Genomic DNA, 27036 nt, shown 5'->3' on the forward strand with positions numbered 1-27036 from the left:
AGGTCAGGGCATGTGCCCAGGTTTTGGGCTCGGTCCCCAATAGGGGGTGTGCAGGAGGCAATGAATCACACATCAGTGTTTCTTCTCCCCCTCTCTCTTAAAAAAAAAAAGTCAATAAACTGTTCTTTAAAAAAAAAGTGAGGAAATATTTGCCCAGCAGACCTCCCGTGGAATTGGTCAAAACTGGGTCACGTGCCCACCCTAAGCCAATTCTGAGCCAAAGGAATTGGATGATCATAATTGGATCAGGCCAGTCAAGCGCCATCCTCTGGCGCTGGCATCCTCTTCGCCACAACCACATCGGTGATGGTGGACCCTGCCACCGCTGGCGACTTTTACCGCGGAGCACGTGGCTGTCGGGTGGGCAGGCAACAGGCTGGCTTGGGCGCACGTTCAGTCCCACTTCCCTCCCTGCCCTGCCCTTTTCCTTCCCTTCCAACTGCTGCAGAAGAGGAGCCTCTGCTCCCTTCTGAGGTTCACGCTGCTCACACCTGAGTCTCACAGTCCCCCACCTCCTTAGGGTCCTCCAGCGTCAGCCTCCCTCCTGGGCTGTGTCTGCAGCCTCCCCTCTCTAACCCAACTTCGCTTGAGCATCAGAACAAATACTGACCTCATGTACCTTAAAAACACCACCACCAACTCCCCTCGGCGCTGTTCCCTTTCCAGCTCGCTGACCAAAGCGTGAAAAAGGAGAAAACTCTCCTTCCCTCCCGCTCACTCCCAATCATCTCCACTGCCCAACTGGCCTTCTTTCCAAACGTGCCAGACCACCCTCCACTTTTCTGCTGACGTGATCACAACCTGGCTGTGCTCTGTCAAACGGGGTTAGTCCCTGCGTCATAGGGCCGTGAGGATTAAATGCAATAATGTAGCCACAGTGCTTAGCTTGGTGCCTGGTACACGATACAAACTTCAAATGCTACTTAATTGCAGGTCTTTCATCAGCTTCAAATGCTTCATTGTCTTCCTAGATTCTTTAGGGCCAGGTCCCCTAAGACCTTGCTGCCGTCAGCCTGCATCCCCATTCAGCGGCCATTCACCTGCAGGCGAGAGCATCCTCTTGGCTCCGGGCTTTGTATGCACTGCATTGTTTTGCCCAGAAAGGATCCCCCACCATCCAACCTCCTGTCCCCTGTCTGGTCACCTGGCTATGCTATTCTGTTGTTGTTGTTGTTGTTGTTGTTGTTGTTGTTGTTGTTGTTAGTCCTCACCAGAGGATAATTTTTCTATTGGTTTTTTTAAAGAGAGTGGAAGGGAGGGGGGATGAAAGAGAGAGAAACATTCATGTGAGAGAGACACATAGATTGGCTGCCTCCCTCCCGCATGCACCCTGACCTGCAACTCATGTACGTGCCCTTGACTGGGAATCCAACCTGTGACCCTTTGGTGTGTAGGTCAACGTTCTAACCACTGAGCACACTGGCCAGGGCTGGTTATGCTGTTCTTTTTTTTTTTTTTTATCCTCACCCGAGGATATTTTTCCATTTTTTGTACAGATAGAGTGGGAGGGAGAGAGAGAAACATCGACGTGAAGGGACACATCGAGTGGCTGCCACCCGCACAACCAATCAGGGCTGGGGACAAACTGCAACCGAAGTACGTGCCCTTAGCGGGAACCGAACCCGGGTCTCTCCGGACCACAGGCCGACGCTCTAACCGCTGAGCCAAACTGGCCAGGGCTGCTGTTCTTAAGGTGCTTCAACATCAATCATGCAAATAATCTAAGGACCAGGATTCACTCCAGGACATCTGATGGGAAGGGGTAGATCTAGGAGATGATTTATTGCCAACAAAAATGATTGTCAATACTCATGGAAATAAAAATATGAATTTAAGAGGCTTTGGGGAGCAGGGAGCTAACCAGGGTGCGTGCACTCACTGGTGCACGTGGCAGAGGCTGATGGAATTCCTGTTGTGAGGTAAGTCCTGTCTCAGATGCCGTGTTGGCTGAAAGACTGGATTCTCACCACCACGGCGCTCACAGTTCTGCCGGTTAAAGGTGAGCAGCGGTGAACCAACCCCTGCTCTCCCGCAGAGAAGGCGTGGAGGCGGACAGGGTGAGGGTGGGGACAGCGGTCATCTCCCTGCGCCCAGCTCCCCGCCCCACCCCCAGAGCATGGGTTCAGATTTCCCTGCGCAGAAGCTCACCTGGTAGGATTTCAGAGCCTCCTCCAGAATTCCTAGCCTTGCTCGATCTAGAAATTCTTTAACAAGGAGGGGAAACCTTTCATTCGCAGCTAGAAATCAAAGGCTTAACAGTGCCCTGGCCGATTTGGCTCAGCGGCAGAGTGTCGGCCCACAGACCAAAGAGTCAGCGGTTCGATTGCGGTCAAGGGCACGTGCCTTGGTTGCAACCAGTCGATGTCTCTCTCTCACGTCAATGGTTCTCTCCCTCTCTCTCCCTCCCACTCTATCTGAAGATAAAAATGGAAAAAAGTATCCTCGGGTGAGGATTAAAAAAAAAAGGCCTAACAGCCAAATGGGTGAGAGAAACCTCATTTACTTAAGTGTAACTTTCCACTAAAGTATTATCAGTTAATTCAACTTGTTTAACTGGTTGACATCAGACCTGGGCTTGATGTGTCAAGGTGGAGAGAACAGGGAGAGAACAGGTGCATCCAAAGGGGTGGGAAGAATTCCTCAGCGGGGGGTCTACCAGGCGGAGGAGAGCACACACCTCGCCGCCAGTCCATCATCTGTGCCCCAGCCAATAGGGGGAGAGGAGGTGATGGGCGGGCTGCAGCTGCCCAGGTGGCTCCTCCTCTCAAAACTCATTGAAAGGTTTTGGTTGTTGCTGACTTTTAGGAAGAATGCCTTAGGACCTGGGTGGGGAACCTCCAGCCCACGGGCCATACAATGCCCTCGAAATCAACACCAGCTAACATCACAGGCCTCAACAAATTAGCCTGACCAAATACAGCAGGCTCTTTTTTTAAGTTGATAATTTTGTATGGCCCTCAAATGATGTTATAAATATCCAAATGGCCCTTGGAAGAAGAAAGGTCACCCACCCCTGCAAGTTAGGTTAACGTTCTTTGGCCATTTAAAATCCATACCTGTTCTTCCTACAGGTGACCATCTACCTGGGGAAGAGAGACTATATAGATCATGTTGACCAAGTAGAGCCTGTGGGTAAGTTGAGTTTGGAGTAAAATTTCAAGCTGGTTTTCCTTTAAGTCATGAGACAACTGCTCATGTTGTGTTTATAAAAATCTGCTTTGCAAATAATCTAATGAAAGACACACAAATTAAAACATCAGTGAGGTACTACTGCCTGATTAGAAACAATTTTAAAGAGTGTGGGGAGACAAAGGACTCATTTCTAGAATATATAAAGAACACTCAAAACTCAACAGTAAAGGAAAAATAAAATCCACTTAGAAAATAGATAGAAGACACAAGGAGGCATTTCATTAAAGAGACATACAGACGGCAAATAAGCACACGGAAGACGGTTTGACTCATCAGTCAACAGAGAACCACACATTGCGACCACAATGAAATACCGTTACATGCCTGTCGAAGGCTAACTTAGAAACGCTGACAATACCAAATGCTGGCGAGGGTGCAGAGGAACGGGATCGCCCACGCGTGGCTGGTGGGAATGCGACATGCCACAGCCACTCTAGAAAATAGTTTGGCAGTTTCTTAAAAAACTAAACGTACACTCACCACCTGACCCAGCCGCTGTGCTCCTGGCTTTGGTTGACCCCAGAGAAATGAAAGCTACGTCCACATGAAAACCTGTCCACGTTTGTTCCTAGCAACTTGGTAACAGCTCCAGACTGGAAGGAATCAAATGTGTCCCTGTGGGTGCATACGGTTAAACGGTCTGTGGCACGTCGTCCCGTGAAATTCTCAGCAATAAAATAGAAGGCATGGCTGATACACAGCCTTCGGGACCTCCAGGGCGTTACGCCGAGTGAGAAAGCCAGTCTCCAAAGGCCATACGCTGCATGATTCCAGTCATACAACATTCTCGAGATGAGAAAACTATAGAAATTACTGGTTACCAGGGGCGAAGGGGTGGGGGTGGCTCTAAGGGAGCGCGGGAAGGAGCGACGCGAGGGGGCGGCGCTGTGCGACCCGTGGTGGGGGCGCAGCTCCCCACAGGAGAGGAAATGACAGAGCTGGACGCCCGTCGCACCCATGTCAGCCTCCTGGTTTTGATGCTGTACTGTAATCATCTGACATGTAACCACTGGGAGAAACTGGATGGCGGATGTGTTGGGACCTCTCTGTACGTCTTTGCCACTTTCTGTGATTCTATAATTATTGCAACTCAGAGTTATTTAAAAAAAAAAAAAGAGGAGTGTACAAAGCCTGCATTTTTGGGCCCCGAGGATGAGCGTGTGTCCGGAAGGTGGTTTGGCAGTGTGTTACCAAAGGCCAACCAGTCCGGCCATGGGCACCGAGGAGGGTTATCTCTGAGGCTGCCCTTCGCAGCATTCAGTACAATCCACGGAGAACACTGGGAACAGCCTAAAGCCCCCAGCAGGAGGGCGGTGATTAGAAATGTGGGCTCTATTCATTCTTTGGAGCAATGTGTAGCCATCGAAATGCTGAGGACACAGTGCGTGTGTGCGTGTGTGTGCATGTTCGCAATATCGTTGAGGGAGGAAAGCAGTTAACTGAATAGTATGCATTTTAGTCATTTTTTTTTTGTTGTTTTTTAGTAAAAACATTTCATGCATGTGCATATACATCTAGCAGAAAATTCTGTACCAGTGTCCTGACAGTGGGTATCTCTGGGAGGGGAAATCGAGGCGACTTTTTTTCCTCTTGGCTTTCTTTTCCGGTAATGAACACGGTTTACAGGTGCAGTGAAAAACCCTCTCTGTAGAGAGGCCTCGGGTCCCTTCCGTCTCCTCCAGCCTCACTGTTCTCTCCTTTCACTGCAGATGGTGTGGTGCTGGTGGACCCGGAGCTGGTGAAGGGAAAGAGAGGTGAGGAGCTGTCGTCCACGGGAACGTGGTCTGGGCCGGGCTGGCGCCGGGAAGGGGCGTCCGTGCGCAGGAGGGCGGGCAGCCGCTGGGCTTCTCCTGCACACCGAGCTGCGTCCCTGGGATCACCCTCAGGACACGGGTCCTGCTCACAGCAGAGCTCACTCCTCAGGTGACGGTGAGGACTCAGGGAAGCCAGGTGTCCGAGGTGGCAGGAGAAGGAAATGGTGACAGAGCCCAGAGCCCGTCTGTCGGCTCCAGCAACTGTGCTCGCGTCCCCGTGCCACGGCCGCTGCAGGAGGGCTCCTGGGGGGGGGTGTCTGGAAAGGGGGAACTGGAGGCTGCTGGAAGGCAGGGTTCATCTCTGCCCACTGCGCTGGTCCCGAACCACGCGCCACAGCTCCTCTGAAGATCCCGGCAGTGGGGATGTGAGCAGCGGGTGACTTGGTACTAACAGTTCGTAAACTAGATTAGAGCAGATTCGAGGTATCCTTGTGATAATGTCACAGACTCAGTTCCACTCTGAAGATGCCTTTTTGAGTGGTTACTGCTGGCAACCATGAGGCATTGTTCCTAACCCTGGATGTGCCCCGGGGACTGTGTCAGATGCGGGGCCAGCAGCAGCGAGGGGTCAGAAATGGGGCTGAACATCCCTCTGCTGTCTCCTCCTCCTCATGCACCTCCCAGGAAAGGGCACATCTCGGCACTGCCTGGGAGGAGGCGTACTAGCAGGTCCCCTCCGCACACCTTCCTCTTACAAATATCCTTAGGACAGACGCAGACAAAATCCTCAACCCACAACTCCTGAGGACGGGGGCAACGACTTCCGTACGCCTCATGTTCTAGAACAACGTGTGGTTTTATGACCACATTAAAGACAGTGGTAACGTGTAGGTTCGTATAATTCTTTGGTCCACTGGGGGCACAATTTACATCTTTTTCATCAGATGGAGTCTCCAGAAGTGGTCATTGAGAGCATGCTTGTGTCCACGCAGTGTGGAAAGAGGGTTTCTTCGGATTCGATTCCATCTCTCCGTTTGATCCATCAGCCCTGATAGCTCCGCCCGCAGCCCCTGCCCAGCTCTGGCACAGCCCTGTGTTGCTCCCTGGCACGGTTTCCCTCTGCTTCTTACCTTCCCCTTCAGCTCCATCCAGACCTCCTGCTCTCAGAACCCAAGCGACCCACACTGTTGGAAAGCCTCCTGAGCCCTGGCCAGTGTAGCTCAGTGGTTGAGCTCATCCCATGCACTAAATACTGGTTCGATTCCCGTTCCCAGTCGGGGCACATGCCCAGGTTGCCAGTTTGATCCCCAGTAGGGGGCGTGCAGGAGGCAGCTGATCAATGTTTCTCACATCAATGTTTCTATCTCTCCCCTCCTCTCTCTAAAATCAATAAAAGCATATTTAAAAAATAATAATAGCCCTGGCCGGTTTGGCTCAGCGGTTAGAGCGTCCACCTGCGGTCCGGAGAGACCCGGGTTCGGTTCCCGCTAAGGGCATGTACCTCGGTTGCAGTTTGTCCCCGGCCCTGGTTGGTCGTGCGGGTGGCAGCCACTCGATGTGTCCCTTTCACATCGATGTTTCCCTCTCTCTCTCTCTTCCTCCTACTCTATCTGTACAAAAAATGGAAAAATGTCCTCGGGTGAGGATTTAAAAAAAAAGAAAAAAATAATAATAAAATAAAAGCCTCCTGAGGTCACTGAGCTGGTTGGTCAAGAGAAAGGCGTGCACATCCCACCCCCTCCAGGTTGGACTCCATGACCGAGGGTGTCAGTGGCCACCCGGTGCTCATGCAGCCGATGGGACGTGCCCACCCTCCTCTTGCTTGCCTTCCAGTATATGTCTCCGTGACGTGCGCCTTCCGCTACGGCCAGGAAGACATCGACGTGATGGGCCTGACCTTCCGCAGGGACCTGTACTTCTCCCGGGTCCAGGTGTTCCCCCCTGTGGGGGCTGCAAGCGTCCCCACGAAACTGCAGGAGAGCCTGATCAAGAAGCTGGGGGCCAACACGTACCCCTTTGTGCTCACGGTGGGTGACCCCTCTCACGTGCACCCCCCTGCCCTGGTTCCTTCACCCACAGCACCTTGTAGTGCAAAGGAAAGGGGACAGCAGAACGGCTTCACATTTGTGGGCCTTCAAATTGCACCCTTGGAGGAAATTCTAGATTGCATGGGCTGTGATTGTCTTTTTTTAAGACTTTGAAAATAGCCTCTCAGCCTTTGAAGACACCGTTTGAACCAACGGCTTAAATATTTCCCTTCATCCGACCACCTAATTACATGAGCATGTTATTCCTTAACTTGCCCGTCTATAAAAAGAAAGACGTGCCCCTCTGCTGGCCCCGAGGAATTCCAAACGGAAGAGTTCCCTGCGGGACAGGAGGGTTAGTGAGACAGAAGCTACAGCTCCGTGTGCGGTCCCTCGAGGCCTCCTCTGCCCTGGACACCGGGCTCCTCGAGGGCCAGCCTGCCTGTCCTCCGAGACTTGGCATGGACCCTTTGCTCGTGTGTGTTCAGATTATATGCTCCTCCAAAGTTACATGGTCCAGCCCAAAACGGGGAGGAAATTCTGACACACACCAGAACATGGAGGAACTGTGAAAACATGATGTAAAGGGAGAGAAGCCAGACACGAAACAAATACTGTGTGATTCTACTCAAGGGATGTCCCTGGAGGGGTCAACCTCCTAGAGACAAGGTGGAACAGAGCTGCAGGGCTGGGCAGAGGGATGGGGAGTGGGTGTGGGGACAGGGCTTCAGCGTGGCATGACGGGAAGGTTCTGGACTTGTGCAGAACAATACGAATGCACTAAATGCCACTAGACGGCACGCTTAAAATGATAAGTTTTATGTTGTGTATATTTTATCACAATGCTTTTCTAAAAAATCACTTTTAAAACATTTCATGGGCCCTGGCTGGTTTGGCTCAGCGGTCAGTGTGTCAGACTGAAGGGTCATAGGTCAATTCCCCATCAAGGGCACGTACCCGTGTTGCAGGTTTGATCCCCCGCCCCCTTTGGGGTTGTGCGGGAAGCAGCCAATTGATGTGTCTCTCTCACATCGATGATTCTCTCTCTCTCTCCCTCTCTCCCTCCCTCCCTCTTCCACTCTCTCTAAAAATCAATGGAAAAATATCCCCAGGTGAGGATTAGCCAATAAGTAAGTAAATAAATAAATAAATAGAAAGGTCTCGTAGTCCTGGGTGCCCCGGGGCACTGGGACTGGGAGTCTGAGGTGACAGCCCTATGGAGACAACATGTCAATGTGTATTGGAGCCTTAAAAACGTGGTTCTGACCTGACAGTTCTCTCCAGCCGAGCAGCCTCTGGGATTAGTTGGGGAAACTGCGGAGGGACTGAAGAAGAGTGTTTGTGGCAGCGCTGGTGGTCATGGCAAGAAAGCCGAGACCAGCCGCGAGGGAGCGGTCTCAGGAGCCCTAGGACAGGGGCGCAGAGCTGTGACTTGTGGAGGGGACATCATCCTAGCACGTCCTGGGGAGTAGGTCAGGGTCAGTGACGTGAGCAAGCCAGATGGCAGGACACGTGCACCATGTGGGCCCATGTCTGAAAAACAGCCCTCCCTGCGTGCTGGTGTGTCCAAGAGGACACAGGACACTTTGGGACAGTTGTGTCCACGATGGCGTTCCAGGAGCTGGGGGTGTGCGTGAGCACATGTTCCTTCGGATTGCCGTCGCCCTCGTCTTCCTGTTTTTCGTGCCGAGTAAACATCCCCCAGGGGTCACCTCTGAAAGAAGCCGTTTGTTATTTCTTTCCACAGTTTCCCGACTACCTGCCCTGCTCGGTGATGCTGCAGCCAGCTCCGCAGGACACGGGCAAGGTTGGTTCAGGAGAGATGCCACGGATTCCCTCCTTCCTTCAAAACTTTAAAAATGGCCTTTTATCACGGGACATGCCAAGCTTACATAGAGAGGCAGTCTGATGAGCCTGTCACTTGTCTTCAGCAAGTATTAGCCATGAGCGGCCCTGTGAACAAAATGGGAGAGTCCCGCCCCGCGTGGGTCACACAGGTCGGTGGAGAGAAACAAGCAAGAAGCAAATGACACGCACCTACGGGCACCTCCGAGGGTCCAGGCGCTGTGCAGGCCAGAGCTGGGGGCAAAGGGAGTCTGGTGGCGGCTTGTTTGGGAGGTTTGAGGACGGCCTCTGGAGCAGGGTTAAGGAGACGCCGTTCCCTCCCAGGGGACAGCCTTCCAGGCACAGGGGACACGGTGCGCGGTGTGTGCTGGGGCAGGAGGAACAGGGGTGGGAGCAGGTCCGGGGGGTGCGGGGGGTGCGGCCACCTCGGGAAGGGCCTCAGAGACGGCTGCGTGGACTTGAATTCTTCCGAGGGAGAGGGGAGCCGCTGGCAGGCTCGGAACGACGGGTCCTGACCAGGTTCCCGGAGGATGGCTCTGGCCACTGCGCTGACAGTGGGGGTGGGGTGGCTAAGCATGACCCCCGGACCGACAGAGAAGCAAAGTGACCGTGGTGGACCAGGGACTCCAGACGAGGAAGGAGGACGGTGGGGACAGGAGGAGAGGAGGGAGGTTCTGGGTCCCAGGATGACGGCCAAAGAGTCATTGGTGTCTGGGACACGCCGGGAGGGAGCTACAGACATGCTGGCCTGGCCTGGCCCGGGATGTGGAGGGCAGTGACGGGCAGTGACGGGCCCAGCGCCGTGGGTCAGCAGTGGCACTCAGGACAAGCGGAACGGAACAGAAGAGGACAGGGAACCTCAGTGCCGCTCACGCAGCGCAGCTCGGGGTGGTTTCGTGGGAGCTGCTTCACGTGTGCGTGTCTGGTCACTGGGCCACGTGACAGACCTGACTTCTTACCGTGGCCGTGAGACAATGGAAAGCCACTGGTCCAGAAAACGGGTGTGGGCAGCCCGGATGGAGGAAGACAAGGTCACTAGGTTGGACTGGGGGACACGATGCCAGCCGAACAAAGTGCCACCCTGTGGTCTGTCCCGGGAGACGAGGGATCAGAGCTCAGTGTGAACTGAGGCCTAGGACACCTGGAAGGGGCGACCGTATGCTTGGGGCCTCCGGGCACTTGAGCTGGGGCTTGGAGAACACATAGGAGTTTGTCGAATGTGCAAAAGAAAGAGAAAGAGGAGCATCAAGCACTTCAAAGATAGAATCATGTGGATGCAGGGTGGATGGGGGAAGGGCGTGTCCTGTGCAGGGAGCACACACGGGGGAGGGAGGGGGGACCGGAAGCCAGGGGTCACGTGGCTAAGAGTGCCGGGGTGATGGTGGGCAATGACAGTTTAGTGGTGAACCCCAAAAAGAATAAGGCTGGGTAAACCGAGAAGGTGCCAAGTACCCCCCCAGTGATGTGTGCCCCGTCCCAGGAAGCGGGTGCTGACCGAGGTCTGCCCTGTCCCTGCAGTGCTGTGGGGTCGACTTCGAGGTCAAAGCATTCGCCATCGACAGCGCGGATGACGACGAGGACAGAATTCCCAGGAAGTAAGCGCGGTTGTGGGACCAGTGAGGGGCTGGGGGGGAGACACTGCCTCTCACCGGTGTCTGTGGTGAACTCTTCCCAGGGGGCCGTGTGCTGTACCCTGGAGCCTCCCCAGCCCAGGGCAACCTCTACACGGGGGCTGGGGGGTCAGTGGCTGGTCATTTCAGGGTGGGGACAGAAGAGAATTATGGGAGTTAGCAACCTCAAGGGCTCGTAAGGCCCTGAGAACCTCCAAATTTCTTCTTCTTCTGTCACTTTTTAAATTATGGTAAAACATACATAACATGAGGTTTGCCACTTTAACCCTCTTCAAGTGCACAATTAGAACTATGTGCATTCACAATGCTGTGTAACCATCGTTACCCACATCTCGTCACCCCAAACAGAAACTCCACCCACTGAGCAACACGGTCCCTCCTGTCCTCTCAGGCCCGGTCGTCTGTTTTCTTCTTGTACCTGAACACAGTGTTCAGCTGTGTCCCCAACACTCTGTCCTCCTCCTCTGCACACACCTGTCGAAGCCACAGTAATGAGTAGCAGTGACGGTGCACATGTCTGAAGCATGTCACATAAAACACAGGACACAGATTCCCACACCCCCTTCACCCGGAGGAGGCGGCCCAGGGTCCCAGCGAGGGAGGGTTCATGAGCCCCACGCCAGCCAGCTGGGGAAACCACAGAGACAGGCCTGGGAACCAGGTCCTCGGGGCCATCCTCCAGACCAGCGACCCCCTTCTTTGCTTCAGCGGGTGCGGTGTGTGGGTCCCCGGGTGAGCATGGGAAAGACAGCTGGGGGCCGCCCTAAGGCCCCGGCTCTGACTGCGGACTGTGACTCCCATCCCAGGAGCTCTGTGCGGTTACTGATCCGAAAGGTACAGCACGCCCCGTCCAAGATGGGTCCCCAGCCCCGGGCTGAGGCCACCTGGCAGTTCTTCATGTCCGACAAGCCCCTGCACCTCGCGGTCTCCCTGAGCAAAGAGGTAAGCACGGTGCGCTGTGTCCCGCGTGGGAGCAGGGCTGGGGGCAGGCTCCGCCCAGTGCCCTGCCGCTGTGGCTGTGTCTAGGGCCAGTTTGAGCACCAGTTTGAGAAAGACTGGCTCTTTTTCATCACGTGCAGCTGAGAGAGGTGACCATTAGAATAGGGTCGCACTGACTTGCATTCTGGTCATCGTCAGTCCTGACCCACAGGCCGCGGGGGGCGGTGGGCGGGCAGATTCCAGACCCCGACCCCAGGCGATCTTTGCCCCATCTCTGCCCTACGGGCCTCATTTACTAGTGTGGCACTGATGGGTGTGGCGTCACAAACTGTCACTTCCCTGGAAAACTCAAGTTTCACTGGAAACCTGGCCTTGATGCAGGTAATGTTATCCACGAGGTGTGTCACAGCGAAAAAGGTGAACCCCTGGCCAAGGCTGTCTCTGGCCCCTCCGGTCACCAAGAGTCGTACGCACATGTTGGCAAGAGCCTAAATACTTTGTGTGCACACGGATGTGTGCCTGCGTGTGCATGTGTATGCGTGTGCGCGCACACGTGTGCAAGGGGGCGCCCACCTGGGCCAGGTTGCATGGGCACCACGGCAGAGGTTCTGCCCCAGATACGCGTATAGTTCCACTCGAGACGCCCTGACCAACTTCGCAGTGACTCTCAGGACTGCGCGTTCTGGGCAGGGGTGCCCTCGCTCCGCTCCACATCAGTCACCGTTTCCTCCTCAGCACCCCACAGACGGGGCAGAACGTGTTCCGGACCCTCCTCTGGTGACACGTGGCTGTCACTTCATCTTCCTGGAACGCAAGGGAGTCCAGTCGCTTTTATTCCAGTGGGAGGACTGAGATGCGTTTAGAAAGCCGTGATTAAAGATACCACCATGCTCTGTTCCCTGTTCTGATTTGTCTGCCAACTTTTTCAGATCTACTTCCATGGGGAACCCATTCCCGTGACCGTGACTGTGACCAACAACACAGAGAAGACGGTGAAGAAGATTAAAGCAGTAGGTAGGACCTTTTGCTCAAAGCTGGAAGGCGGAGTCTTCTAGAATTTCTCAGTCCGGTCCTATTTCCCGAGGGTCTCTCCTCTGGTTGGATAAGGCCCTCCTGGGTCCTTGGGACGCCCTGTCTTCTCTGTTGTCATGGACGGCAGGACCTCAGGGGGAGGAAAGCCCTTGGGAGTCATCCCAGCTTAAGGCTGCCTTTGTCTGGGGACAGCATCCTGACTGATCTTCCTGGAGGGGCCGTGCCAGGTCTCAGGGCAGCCAGGACAGGACTCCCTCGGGGGGTCAGTGATGAGCTGTGTTGAAAGGTCAGTTGTGTTGTATGAGCTACATCAAAAAGGCACAGCAGAATGACCTGGGAGGAGCACCCCCAAGTTCACTTCGTGCAAACGTTTGATGACCAAGACAAAGTTAGACTTAGTGTGTTAGGGTGACCTACCCAGGTACCCAGGACTTTCAGGGCTGAAATGGGGCCAGTCCCAGGCAGACCAGGATGCTTGCTCACCCTAAGTGTCATAAATAAGATTCAGAAATTCTGATGCATGCGTACTAAAGAATTCTAGGCTTTTCCTAATGCGAATACGAATGCTTTATTTATGGCTTTGTTTTCTATTGGTTTAGTTCATATGCCTTTAATTCCTTATAGGACCTGGTTTATTTATTTAGTGGTATATAGTGTTCAATACAGTGTTCCACGAAGTAACAGGATTGTGGAAGTATCATTTGATACTTTGATTTAGAATTCTCTCTCGAAGTGTTATGAATCCTAGCATCAACACCATTGATTTTTGAAAGAAGCTGTTGAATTTTCTGAAGTAAGATGTTAATAGCTTTCTATAGGGCGGGCACTGTGCTGAGTGCTTCAAACAAATTGTTTCTTTTCATCCTCAAATTTGGTTTTAATGGGGATTAAAAACCATCTTTTTTTGCCTGGCTGAGGTGGCTCAGTGGATGGGGCGTTGCCCATGGCCTGAGAGGCCCTGGTTGGATTCCCCAGGTGGGGCACATGCCTGGGTTGCTGGCTCCATCCCCAGTAGGGGGCGTGCAGGGGGCAGCCGATCAATGTATCTCTCTCAAATAGATTTTTCCAACTCTCTCTAAAAAAATCGATACAAAACATGTATATAGTTTTTAATATTTTTAATCATCACAATACCCATATGAGTGACATGCAGTTATCACCCCCATTTTGCGGATGGGCAAACTGAGGCCTAGAGGAGCTAAGTAACTCACAGCCGATGGCTAAGCTGGAATTTGAGCCCCAGCAGCCTGGCTCCAGAGCCTACCTCCCCATCCACCACGTGCACCCATGAGCCCATCCTGCTCGGCCTCCAACTGGTTTCTGGCTTGGACACCTGGAAGGTGTTCATTCAGTAAAACAGAGAATGCTGGAAGCGGGCAGGTTTGGAGGAAGAGAGGAAGTGCTGGAAGACTGTGTGCCTGGGGAAGACCCTCGGGGCCACACCAGGGGCTCAGCAGAGAGCGGGGGCAGGAGTCGTCACAGAGCAGGTTATCAGTGAACAGTGGCCTCACAAATCTCAGCCTTTAAGCTTGGAGACGAGAACGCCAAGCCCCAGAAGCACTAGAGAGGGAAGACCAACCGCGTCCCCGGAAGGCGGGCAGCACCCGGCCCTTGCGCGGAGGACCCCATGTGAACCACCCGCCCCTGTCCCCCCTCTGCAGTGGAACAAGTGGCCAATGTGGTTCTCTACTCGAGTGACTATTACGTCAAGCCGGTGGCCCAGGAGGAAGCACAGTGAGTGACTAACTGTGGGGTTTGTGTTTCCTGGGCGGCCCAGGCTTCTGGGTCAAGTTCCCCTTTCGCTCATCTCGGTGGGGGAAGTCAATGCGAGGCTAGCTGACCAGCTCTCCACTTCCTCCCCTTTGCTCACTTCGAGGGCTGCCCCGGTCAGCGTCTCCATTCCGCCCTCCCTCCGGAGACCGTCAGGCTAAGACACGTGGGGAGGAGGGAAATAAGGCTAGGAATGTTGCGGGGGGAACAGCTGGACCTTCTTTGTATCCTTGGAATACATGGCCAGGAACTTGATACTATTCCTACCCCTCACCCCCACCCCAGCAGATAATCAAACGATCTGTCAGCCCAGGGAATGTTCTCTATCTCTTGATCTTCTTCTCCATTTAAAAAGCTCATGCTGATGACAACTGGGGTGGCATGCTGTGTCAGTTCTTAGCCGGTTGTCACCAACAACTTTTCTCCCTTTATTAGAGTCCAGACCAAGGGAGAACCCTGAGATGACCTCTTGGTGGAGGGGGAGACCTGCCTAGTTTTTCTTTGTGCTAGGCAGGCAGAGAGAGTCATCACACACGGTGTCTGGGTTACCCACCCCTACCCCGAGGGGACCCTGGGGAAGGTCTTTGTCCGGCGGGCATGTTCTAAGGACCGAGGTGTGCAGAGTGTTGCCACGTTAGAGCAGAGCGGGGTGAAGAAAGACACTGATTCGGCAAGATAGCAGCACCCAGTATTTAAAAGGTAACTCTGGGATAAGCTATCACCCGAAGTAGGTCCAGAGGGAGGCAGGAAAGCCAATTTGGGGACCCTGTAGGGTGCATCCTTGCCCACCATCCTAGCAGTCTTCATGGCTCACCTTTGGGCATACGCTCGACAAGGACGGGGAGAGTGCTCCTGGGCTGAGGCTCCCCTAATACACCCCACAATCTGGTTCTCTTTTCAGCTCTCAGGGACATTTCGGACCAAATAGTTCCCAGGAAACTAGGAACCAATCTAGCCCCCACCCCCCGGGGGCGGCGGCGGGAGGTCTCACGGTGGGAGGTCTCAGACCACAGGCCACTCGGAAGGCTGCACAGCAAGGCCATCGTCCTTGAACCCTGGGGCTCCCTGGGCCCTGGTGGGTGGGCCTCCATCAGTCCAGCTCGGACCCGACTCCCGAGCTGCCCACCATCCAGTCCCAGGACCTGAAGGCCCTGGGCGGTGGCCTTGCTGGCTGAAGGAAGGGCCACTCCCCTTCCTAGGACCATCCCCTTTGAATGTAATTTCTGCTTTTGTCCCTCTGCTGCCCAAACCAGCTGGCTAAGTGCGGGCCACCTCGTGCTCCCGCAGAACCCTGTGATGAGGATGCCGGGAGCCTGCCAGGCACCTGCGGGCGGGAGAAGCCACAGCTGCTGGAAGCTCCGCGGGGGGCTCCCGTAGGACGCCCTTCGGGTGGCAGCTCAGACCCCAGCAGGCTAAGGGAGGGGCCGCGCCAGCTGCTGGGCCGTGTTTCCAGTGCCACACCTCTCCTGCCGGGCACGGGGATGGGGCGGGCACAGGCAGCCCGCCTTCTGGGCTCTGCAGCCAGAGAGCAGGTGCGGCTGTGCGCCCGGCTGGCTTCCCTGACTGCAGAGTGGAGATCCTGGGGCGGCCTACCCACGGCCGCTCCGACGGCACCGCGTGGCCTGGTGTCAGTGTGTGGGTGAGTGGCAGGACCAGCTCTCCAGCCCCAGGCGCTGCTCAGTGGGCCGGATCCAGCCAACCTGGAGAAACCATGCCGCTGTGTCCCCCGCGTCGGTCCGATGCGGGGAAGCCCCTCCTGCCTGACGATGGCGTCTGGGAGCATGAGCTGCTCTGTGCCGCTCCAGTGGAGGACCTCGCCTCGCCCCTTCTCAGTGCCCACCGCCATGGCCCACCGACCCCTCAGAATGACATCCCGCCTGGGCTTGCTGCTGGCTCCGGCCAGACGGCCCTGCAGTCAGCTGTGTGGTTCAGTCTCAGGAGCGGACTGGTGTGGTCCCTGACCCTGGGCCAGTTGGTCTCATTTGACCCCACAGAACATTCCAGAAATTCAGTGATGAGAGCAGACATAGGGACTCAAGGACATGTCGTAATGTTGCTGGCAGCCCGTTTTGAGGTGTCAGTGATACTCTTCTGCGCCCGGGCAGGCCAATGCGCAGGCACCTGGGCCGTCTTTCCAGTGAGTCGCGGGGCACATGATCCTGGAACATGTTCGGTGGCCGACAGGGGCTCCCGGGATCGATGGTGGCTTTATGGCCACAAGAACAATTAGCCAGATCTCCTCTCTGCTTTCTTCCTGCAGAGAAAAAGTGCCGCCAAACAGCACTCTGACCACGACGCTGACGCTGGTGCCCTTGCTGGCCAACAACCGAGAGCGGAGGGGCATCGCCCTGGACGGGAAAATCAAGCACGAGGACACGAATCTTGCCTCCAGCACCATGTGAGTCCTCGGAGCTCAGGAGATGAGCCCCTGAGACTCAGTGCGGGGTGGCGCTGGTCTGCTGCCCCTTCCCATCCCACCCCGGGGGCTCACAGGCAGGGCCCACTCCCACTCCTGGTGTGACGTGGTGGGGACAGCTGCGGGCTCTGGGAGAGCCTTGTGCCAACCCCCAGCTCCCGCACTTACGTCTGGGCCGCTCGGGCCAGGCCCTCGAGCTGTCTGAGAAGCTCGGGTTGCCCGTCTGTGAAGCATGGGGACAGTTCTTCTCACAGAGAGGTTAGAAGGGTTATGGAGACAATCCATGTGAGATGTGGGAGGTGAGCAGTAGGGGACAGAAAGCGTCTTCCGAGGATCCCTTGCCGAGCTGGTGTGTGAGGCCCTGAAGCACACCGTGGTGCTCTGTGAGGGAGGAGGGGGAAGCGGTCCCGGGTCAGCCTGTGCTGGGGCACGAGAGTCACGGGGCCAACCGTAGCTCGGTGTGTCTGCAGAAACGCTTTACGCTTATGGAGTATTTTACAAACATGTGTCTCCACACTTGTGAGGAAGGTGAACTCACACTCATTTGGTAGATAAAGAAATTGAAGTTCAGCCAGAATGAGAGGCTCGTCCAAAATGAGAGGCTCATCCAAGGTCACCTGGCCAGTTAATGGCAAAATCCACTCCTAACTCTGAGCCCTGGTTTCACCCCCAACTTCAGGGCCGCCTTCCAGGGCCCTAGAAAGTGACCACGGCAGCAGAACCCAGATTAACCCATTTGGGTGTGCATGCGTGTGTGTGCGTGTGTGTGTGCGCGTGTGTATGCACATGTAAGAGAGAGAGAGAGAGAGACTCCCATTCAAGGAAGAAGGCAGGGAGGAGGCTGGCAGGGTGTCCTCAGGCATGCGATGAAGTACATTCTCTTCCCCAGCTCCGCGGCCCCATCCTGTTCAAGGCAGAGCGCCACCCCAGCCCAGGGGGGGTCTCAGGCTTGTACCCCCTTTACCCTTTGGTGGCAACCTCTCCCCACTGAGTGCTTGGCCACACCCCACGATTCCAGATTAAGGCGTTTTGCCCTCTTCAGGGAGTTTGGGCACCAATGAGCCGATGAAGTGATTTAGGGGGCGCTGTGTCCTGGAAGCGATGTCCAAGGTGCCCCTCACCAAAGGCTCCCCTGGCTGGGTGTCTCCTCCAGGCCCAGAGCCTTTCTCCCTCCCTCAGCACCCTCCTCAGACCTTTCAACACAGCCCTGCCCTGCCTTCTGCCGCTAGCCTTTGGGTCTCGGCCGTGTTATCTATCACCATCCGCATGGTCTTATCTAGTATTTCATACATTTTTATACCTCGGTTCCTGCTAGTGGACGTCCTGAAGTACACCCAACTCCCCACAACGGATCACATGAGATAACTATCTGTGTTAGGATGCCCAGCCTGGGCCCTGGCCGGGTGCCTCAGTTGCTTAGAGAGTCATCCCGATAGGGCAAGGCTGTGGGTTCGATCACCGGTCAGGGTACATACAAGAATCAACCGATGAATGCGTAAGTGGTAGAACAATAAATCTATATTTCTCTCTCGCTCTTAAAAAAGTAAATAAATGCCCAGCCTGGTGCCTGCCAATTGGGAGGAACTCGGCAATGTTGTTGGAGCCTGGAATGAAGTCTCCGGCTGGCCGGTGAGACCGCACTGTCCTTGGGCACGTGCGGCGGCCTCACTCAGCACGCCATTCACTTCCCCGTGGTCTGGGTGCTGGGGACGCATGGCAGGACACAAAGGAGGGAGACCCATGCTGCCTGGCAGGTGTCCAGGAGGCTTCACAAAGGAGGGTCACCTTCCACTTGAGGTCTTGGGGGGCAGGGGAGAAGGCCTTGAGAAGCAGGTTTGTGTTTGGCGAGGCTGGCACTGGGGGACCCCGGGGCATACCAAGGTATGCGGTGGCAAAGGCAGACAGAGGCCAGCTCGCAGGTGACCCGCCCGGCCGTGCTTGGGCTTGATGCTGGGAGGTCTGCCTGGCTGCAGAGCGGCAGAGAGCTCAGAGAGGGCACTTGGCTCGGGGAAAAGCCTGTGGAGGACGCAGTGGCCAGCCAGGGATGGCAGGTGGGACAGTGGGAGGAGCCGCGGAGGACAGGGTTTCTGGCTGATAAGCAGGTGGATGAACATCAGCAGAGGCAGAGCAGGGAGAACCAGGAAGCACATCCTGTCCCTGACCTTCCAGAGGGGAAACGGCAGGAGAGGAATCCCCCTGCCCTGAGTGTGGAGCTTTCTAGGACTTTGACAGCTGGGTTGAGTTCCCCGGTTTCTTGAGAAGATGCCCCATGAGGGCATGCCCGTGTGGAGACGAGGGGGTGGTTCCCCGTCCTTGATTCCGCTGCATCCCCTGCTTCTCCTTTCTGTTCGCGCAGCATAAAGGAGGGCATAGACCGGACCGTGCTGGGTATCCTGGTGTCTTACCAGATCAAGGTGAAGCTCACGGTGTCAGGGTGAGTGTCCAAGTCCCACCACTCTGTCTGCCCTGGCTGAATTGTTTCCTTCCTGAGTGACAGGGAGACAGAAAGCACAGGAAGGGCTGAAAAGTCTACCGATTATTTACGGAGTTCAGTTTTGGAGAGACTATGGGTCTAGTTTCATAGTTCTGTCGGATAGAACAGCATGTGGGAAAAGGCAGGGAAGCAGATGATGAAGTATGTGCACTCTTCGTACCATGTGACAAGAGTGGGTGTGCCTATGCTCACGGGCTGCAAGGTGACATTCGAAAAAGGACAATCCGTTTAGAGTTGTGTTGAACATCAGGAAAGAATGATGCCTGTCTCGGGAATTCTCATAGCCCTCGGGGAGAGGCATCCATCAGTAAGGGAGAGACCTTTCCTGGCCCTTCCCAACATGTCATCACAGAATTTGGGAGGTTCCTTTTCTTTTCTTTTTATCCTCACCCGAGGACATTTTTCGATATTTTGTTCAGATAGAGTGGGAGGGAGAGAGAGAGAGAGAGAAATATCGACGTGAAAGCGACACATCGAGTGGTTGCCACCCACACGACCCAACCAGGGCCGGGGACAAACTGCAACCGAGGTACGTGCCCTTAGCGGGAACCGAACCCGGGTCTCTCCAGACCGCAGGCCGACGCTCTAACCGCTGAGCCAAACCGGCCAGGGCGAGTTTCCTTTTCATAGGAGGGCATATCTCAGAGCTCTGAGGAGATGGTTATATACATATGTGTGTGTATATATATATATATATATATATTTTTTTAATATATCTTTATTGATTTTTTTAGATAGAGAGGAAAAGAGAAGGGGAGAGAGATAGAAACACTCAGGATCGAGCCCACAACCTGGACATGTGCTCTAACCGGGAATCGAACCAGTGACCTCTTGATCCATGGGTTGGTACTCAAGCACTGAGGCTCACCGACTGGGCAATTTCTTTCATTTTTAAAACCTCATCAGAAGGGAAAAACTGGCGGGTATGGCTCAGTTGGTTGAGCGTTGTCCCATGCGTCAAAAGGTTGCTGGTTCAATTCCCAGTCAGGGCACGTGCCCAGGTTGCACACTCAATCCCCAGCAGGGGGCAGCTGATCAATGCTTCTCTCTCCCTTTCTCTCTCTCTCAAATTAGTTTAAAAAAACATATTTTTAGAAATAGGGAAAAACTGGAATTCTCTTTTTTTTTTTCAAATTCTATTGTCAATGACTCTGGCCTCTGACCTCGATGAGCCTTGGGTAGTTCAACCATCAAAGGCAAGTCCAGGCATATATTTTGTAATTCTGAGCAGATAAAAAGTTGCCCAAATTTTGGTTGGGGTGACAAAGTAGAACATGGGTTGATTTTGCAAATTTTGTATTTGTTGTGTTTTTTCAAAGTGTACATGTTTTCTCAAAGAAGATATAAAAGCAGAGTAGAATTTCTCTTAGCTCTCAAGATAAGTGAGTAACAGGTCTTTCACGAGGATCTTTGCAGTCAAGAGAGAATTTCTGGTCTGTTGTTTATTCTTGAACAGTAGGACTTGAACCTAAATGCCTCCTCATTTGAGCCAATCCACTGGCGAAAGACATGAAATCGCAAGCAGAGAGGAATAGTGAATATTAAGGGACGCAAGGATCCTGAAAGTTGAGAGCGAGGGACAGGGCTGGGACGCATCCGTCCTCTGAATAATGGGAAGTAAGGCCATGCTACCTTGTGGGCCCTCACCACAGCCCTGTTTGCTTTTGTCTCCTAGCTTTCTGGGAGAGCTCACCTCCAGGTAAGCCTCTTCACCTTCCCTATCCACTCGGTTCCCAGGATTTCAAAGGAACAAACCTGGGGCTCAGGACAGTCCCAGGGAAGCCTGGTTTCCTGGCCGCTGTGCTCAGGGCCGTTAGGAAGTGAGGTTCTCTGCCTTTCAGCTGCATCACGCAGACCATGGCCAAGGGGTGGGGTGCTTCTCTGAGACCACAGCTGGGCCTGCACCTGGGCGAGGACACACACACTCAGGAAATGGCCACACTCCATGCAGCTGCCTTTGTGTGCGTGTTCGGTAAAATACATGCTACATGAAGTTTACCATTTTAACCACTTGAAAGTACGGTTCAGTGGCATCGGGTGTATTTACAGTTGTGGAACAGTCACTACCATCGAGCTCCTGTACGTTTTTACAGCCCCCGGAGCAAACCTGTACCCAGTACGTGCTCTCTCCCGATCCGCCCCCTCCCTAGTCCCCGGCAGCCACTAATCTGCCTTCAGTTCCCATAGGCTGGCCTGTTCTGGACATTTCTTACTCATGCAAACTCAGTGTTTGTCCTTTGGCATCTGGCTCCTTGCGCCCAGCGTACTGTTTCCCAGGTCCGCCTGTGTTGTAGGTGTTGGCGCCTTTTTCCTTTCTCTGGCCGACTGACACTCCATTTATGGAGAGGCCCTGTTTTGTTTGGCCTTTCATCTGGTGGGCATTTGGGTTGTTTTCACCTTTTGGCTGTTGTGACGAGTGACACACAGTACACAGCAGGTGGGACGTGTTGGAGGCAGGCCCTGAGTTTACCCACCCCTTCGCCCCAACTTGCACCAACTTCCCTCCCATGGGGCCAGTGCACGCTTCTTCTAGACCCGTCTGTGCATCTGTGCTGGGGTCTGACGACGGCCTTTTAACATGTGCTTTAACAAAGTGGCAAATGCTGGACAGGATGTGGTGAGCCCTGGGTGAAGCAAGGAGTAACGCGCGCGCGCGCACACACACACACACACACACACACACTTCATTTTCCCTTTGTCCAGATTTCTCTTCTGCTTTCTGCTTTCCTTCCCTCTTTTCGTATAGATTCCAGTTCATCCCAAAACCCTTCTGGAATTTGGCGGACTCTGTTCATCTCTATTCTGCTCTCTGTCAAGAGACTGTGTCCCTGGTCCCCAGCGTACCAGCCTTACAAAGATTTCTTTTCCCTTTATTGATTTTAGAGAGAGAGGAAGAGGTAGAGAGAGATAGAAACATCAATGAGAGAGAACATCGATTGGCCGCCTCCTGCATGCCCCCCACTGGGGATCAGGCCCACAACCTGAGCATGTGCCCTGACCAGGAACCGAACTGGCGACCTCTTGGTGCACGGGTCGACGCTCAACCACTGAGCCACACGGGCCGGGCCAGCCTTACATAGATTTAACACATACAAATTGTGTACATTTTTGCAAAGGATATTTTTCAAAACTGTCCTCTGTCCACCTGTCCTCTACCACAGTATCATGCCACCAAAACTAGCAACCAGGAGGAAAGGAACCCAGCTGCCTGGGCCATGCCTAAGTGAGGCTTCTGGACCACCTGCCAGGGAACACATTTAAATTCCTGCTTGACCACTTCCTGACTTCTGGTTTGTTTTGTTCTGAATCTCACTGGGTCCTGTGTGATCTATAATTACATGCATGTTCTGACCGGTCTGTATGCTTCTCTTTTGTAGTGAAGTGGCCACTGAGGTGCCCTTCCGCCTCATGCACCCGCAGCCCGAGGACCCAGGTCAGTCCACGTGTCCTGGCTTTCTCTGTCATTCCGACTTGCAGACTGATTGCATGCAGGTTCTCTGCTAGGCTCTCCTGACCATGTGTGCGCGTGGGCGTGGCCATGTCCTCCTTAAGGGGCCTGGGCCTGGCAGGGGTGTTTGCTTCGTCAGTCCTGAGCCAGGCTCTTGTCCACCCTCAGCGCACGGGGAGGACGGAGCAGGCCTGAGCTCGGGCTCGGGCGATCTCGTCAGGTTTTTTCAGGAATGATTTAAAAGCAGAGGTTCTCCTGTGAACAGACCTGGATTTAGATTTAAAGAAAGTTTAGGTGAAAAATAAATTAGAGAGCCTGGGGCTTTTGCCTGTCATTAGAAAATACTAGCAGGCCTTTAGAAGACAGCTACTTTCTGTTGTTGTGGTTAATCCTTCCCTGAGGATGTTTTTCCATTGATTTTTAGAGAGCGTGGTGGGGAGGGAGGGGGAGAGAGAGAGAAACGTCGATGTAAGAGACACATCAATTGGTTGCCTCCTGCACAGGGTCAAGGATCGAACCTGCAACCCAGGTATGTGCCCTTGACCAGGAATTGAACCCAAGGGCCAACGCTCTAACCCCTGAGCCAAACCAGCCAGGGCAAAGTTGAATAATTTTGACAGTGGAGATTGTGATGAGAAGATGGAAAATACCAGGCACGAGGGTCAGGCTGGGGTCTTGACACTGTGGCTCCTTTGAATTGTGACTCTGTTGACTCGTATGATGTTAAAAGTAAATGAAGTCATGCCTATGCGACTCTGACTATTCCCAAAACCATTGGCCCATAGTATGTGCTAGAGCTCAACAGAGCTCTTTTTAAGAAGATTAATGAAGCAGCAAAAATAATACAGCTGCCATCTGGGAAATGCTGAGAAAGCTCTACTGAGTGTTAAGCGGCTTAGCTGCCACGGCGGAGGAAGGGACCTGCCCGGAAGGGACTCCCGTGGTTACGGCAATAGGAATATTTCAAGGAAACGTGGCGCAAACAAGAGCGCCTTCTTTTCTCGTACTTTCTTTCTAGCTTTTCTGTGTGGATAAGGAGACGGCATTCGAACAGTAGAAAGGGCCCCCAGATTCATTTGGTTTTTGTCTCAAAACTATTTTGCCTCCAAGTATCTTTTCCAAATCGCTTGGATCCGAATGCTCAGGGTGCTTTGCCAAAACCTTCCCCTGGGGGAAAAATACAGTCTAGCCATGTTTATTTTATCCACTTATGCTTGTGTCATTAAAATACTATTTTGAACCATGTGAGATTGAGATGCATTCTGGTCTCTTTCAAGGACATTTGCGAAGGCTATTTTAGAACTGTGACCTGAGGAGATGTCACAGGTTATGTGAAATTGTTTTCTGCAGCTGTGAAGACTTTACGGCTGAACTGGGGGGGGGGGGGGGAGGGATGGCGTTATTCCTTTTCTGGGTATGACATTTCCGTATTCCCAGTTGTTCTGGCCCTCACGTCGAACATCTCACACATCTGGACTCGACGAGGATCTTGTACTGGGAGATTCCAGGGAGAAAGGACAAGTCACCCCATGCTTTAAAACTCTGATTTCCAGGGATCTGAGTCACCCAGTTTTATTCATAGATGCACGCTCACGTCTCACCTGACTCGGTCCGGGCTCCCTGGCCTGCAGGACAGACTCTAAGCAGAGCAAGTGTTAAGTTGTGGCTGAGAGGCTCTGCCAGGGCCAGGGGCCAAGTAATTTGTGTGTAGTAAGTGCTGTAGAAATGCTACCAAGCTTTTATTGTCCCCTGTCAAGAGCATCCACATGGAACCAGGGTGTTGATTGGATTCTCTTCGAGGCTGATGGTTCCACTTAGTATAATTTTATGCTTATCGCCGTGGGGGTCCAGGAGGCTTCTTGCCCAGGGGATGTTTTGATGAGTCAGTCTCTCCGTAGGTTTCCTGTGGTTAGCAGCCCACACAGACACTTCCCTCCCAGGGCTGGCTTCCAGGTGGGCACGAGAGACAAGAGCAGGGCCGGCCATCAGCACGGTGCTCCCAAGAAGTCATCTGGAGCTGCTTAGCATCACCGAGCTCCTCCTGGCTCACCACCGAGGCTTATACCAGTACTTTACTAGGGAGGCAGAAAGCTAAAAAAAGAAAAACCCTCAAATTAGTAGCAGTTCACTGGGGCTGCAAAACATATATGAGAATATAACCCAACAAAATAAAGATCAGTGTGTTAACAGAGAAATGGAGCCCTGAGGGGCCAGAGGTGGTTTTCAAACTCAACTACTGCAGGTGCTGGGTAAGCATGAGTCCCAGGACTCGCCCCTCGAGAGCCCAACGCAGAAGGTTTGAGGTGGGGGAGCCTGGGTCCTGACAGCATCTGGGGACTCTGATCTAGACAGCGTCCCAGGGACAGGCAGGGAGAGACGCTTTGAAAGAGAAGTGTGACGTCAGAGAGTGAGTCCACCCAGGAATAGGGTGCTGGAGGTGAGGTTGTGAATTGGTCCCGTCGAGCAGTGAGGGTTGGGGCATTTTATAAAAGAAGTGATGGTTAAAAATGTAGGGAGAGCCCTGGCTGGTTGGGCTCAGCAGTTAGAGCATCAGCCAGCAGACCAATGAGTCGTGGGTTCGATTCTGGTCAAGTGCATGTACCTCGGTTGAGGTTTGTCCCTGGTCCCGGTCAGGGTTGTGCAGGAGGCAGCCAGTCAATGTTGCTCTCTCTCCCTCTCTCCCTCCCGCTCTGTCTGAGGATAAATGGGAAAATACCCTGGGTGAGGATTTAAAAAAAAAAAATGCAGGTTCACCAAGTGGGAAAAGGCAAAGAAGCAGGAAGTACATGCCGTCATCATGAAATGCATGTATCTCGGCCTTTTATCCCTTCAACTACAAATCACTAAACAAGGAAGAAATTTTCCAGGTGCAGCTATTACACGGACTTTATGCTAATGTCTCTCTCCCTTTCATTCCATGTCACAGCTACGGCAAAGGAAAGGTGAGTCACCGCCCTGCATCGCCCTGTGTTCTGTGACTTTCTCATCCGGCACAAACCCCTTCATGGGTCATTTTGTGCACACCTCATGTTTTTGACACGGGTTTGGACCCTGCTTTTCCTTTTGTTTCCTAGTACTAAGGCACACACACGCACACATGCACACTCATACATGCACTCATGTGTGCATGCATGCACGGGTATACTGGGTGTGTAGTCTGCCCTGTGGGTTTTTTCTCTTTGTTGCTTGTTAAAGAGATTTTTCCTGAGCAGCCACGAGAAGGGCGAGGGCCCGTGTTCCATCACGCAGGCAGCCCCATGGGTTCCTTTGTCGCGAAAGGAAGAGCTAGGATCCTGCTCCGCTCGGGGTCTCATGGCAAGCTTCAGAGCGTGCCACCATCAAAACGTTCCTTGTGTGATTTTAGTTTCCAGGATGAAAATTTGGTTTTTGAGGATTTTGCTCGCCAAAATCTGAAAGACTCCGGAGACCCCGAGGAGAAGAAGAGAGACCCGGATGCGGCTGCAGATGAGTGAAGAGGTCCCCAGGACAGGAAATGGGGTATTAGCAGCGGCTGAGCCAAGCTCCACAGTTAGCCCTTTAGTGATGCTAAATACCAAAGTGTCTCTTCACAAAAATAAAGTTTGTTCTTCTGGGTCCTGAGTCAGGCTGGTTTGCTGGGGAGGCTGAGTGACATCACTGACACAAAGCTGCAGGCTTAGGTCCCTGAGTCTGGGGTAGGGGAAGGCAGCATCTGGAAAGGAGGCCAGCGGTTCGCAGGGGCTCAGCACTGGCCCTCCAAGGGGGGAAGGCGGCTGAAATGGATGGGCCCGCCCTTGGGAGGGAGAGAGAGAGAGAAACATCAATGTGAGGGAGACATCGATTGGCTGCCACCTGCATGACCCCGACCGGGGCCAGGGACAAACCGCAACCGAGGTAGGTGCTCTTAGCAGGAATTGAACCTGGGACTTTCTGGTCCGTGAGCCGACGGTCTAACCGCTGACCCAAACCGGCCAGGGCTGTTGGTTAAGTTTCTATCGAATGCAAGTAATAAATATCAGATTTGGCTGGTTTGATGTGGGAAGGGACGCCTTGAAGGAGTTGGAGTGGCTCAGAGAACAGAATTAAAAGAACCTGAGCTGCCACTCCTGGGCTGGGCAGAAATCGGAGAGGCTCTGGGGGTCCCCCTATTTACCCAGGGTGGTGGCTCAGCATCACATGCTCCTTGTCTCAATCAGGGTCAATGCCCTGTGACCCATGATGGCAGAGCCCAGCCTTAAGAACATGTTGCCCCAGAACAGGGGGTTCATTGCGAGCCTGACAGGCTTCTTGGTTAGAGTGTCTTCATGGAGATTGGGTTTAGAAAGGGGGCGGGGAAAGAGGGTGCTCTGTGTCAGGGAGGAAGGAGGAACTGCAGGGGGAGGAGGCAAAACCTAGGTGATGCCAGGGCCCTGACCTTCATGGAGTCCCCTTCCTGCCCGTGGTACCCACCGGCCTAGGGGCCTGCTACCAATGCAGAGAGACCCAACAGCTCTCTTGGTGGCCTGAGGG

At 53.7% G+C, this 27036-nt stretch overlaps 1 protein-coding gene across 3 annotated transcripts in view; it reads left to right on the forward strand.

The window, feature by feature from the left end:
• Positions 1 to 26141, forward strand: part of ATG16L1 (autophagy related 16 like 1) — a 79743-nt gene extending 53602 nt beyond the window's left edge. For all 3 annotated transcript variants that reach the window (XM_036253857.1, XM_036253855.1, XM_036253856.1), the window contains 14 exons: positions 3072 to 3132; positions 4902 to 4946; positions 6780 to 6973; positions 8721 to 8780; positions 10337 to 10413; positions 11256 to 11391; positions 12318 to 12402; positions 14082 to 14154; positions 16451 to 16588; positions 18963 to 19040; positions 20776 to 20799; positions 22478 to 22533; positions 25475 to 25490; positions 25913 to 26141. In XM_036253857.1, coding sequence (XP_036109750.1) covers positions 3072 to 3132; positions 4902 to 4946; positions 6780 to 6973; positions 8721 to 8780; positions 10337 to 10413; positions 11256 to 11391; positions 12318 to 12402; positions 14082 to 14154; positions 16451 to 16588; positions 18963 to 19040; positions 20776 to 20799; positions 22478 to 22533; positions 25475 to 25490; positions 25913 to 26021 — 1152 coding nt within the window. In that variant the 3' untranslated portion in view covers positions 26022 to 26141. The remainder of the gene's footprint in view (positions 1 to 3071; positions 3133 to 4901; positions 4947 to 6779; positions 6974 to 8720; positions 8781 to 10336; positions 10414 to 11255; positions 11392 to 12317; positions 12403 to 14081; positions 14155 to 16450; positions 16589 to 18962; positions 19041 to 20775; positions 20800 to 22477; positions 22534 to 25474; positions 25491 to 25912) is intronic.
• The last annotated feature ends 895 nt before the right edge of the window (positions 26142 to 27036 follow it).

Source organism: Molossus molossus, unplaced genomic scaffold, assembly GCF_014108415.1.
Source record: "Molossus molossus isolate mMolMol1 unplaced genomic scaffold, mMolMol1.p scaffold_m16_p_11, whole genome shotgun sequence".
Lineage (NCBI taxonomy): Eukaryota > Metazoa > Chordata > Mammalia > Chiroptera > Molossidae > Molossus > Molossus molossus.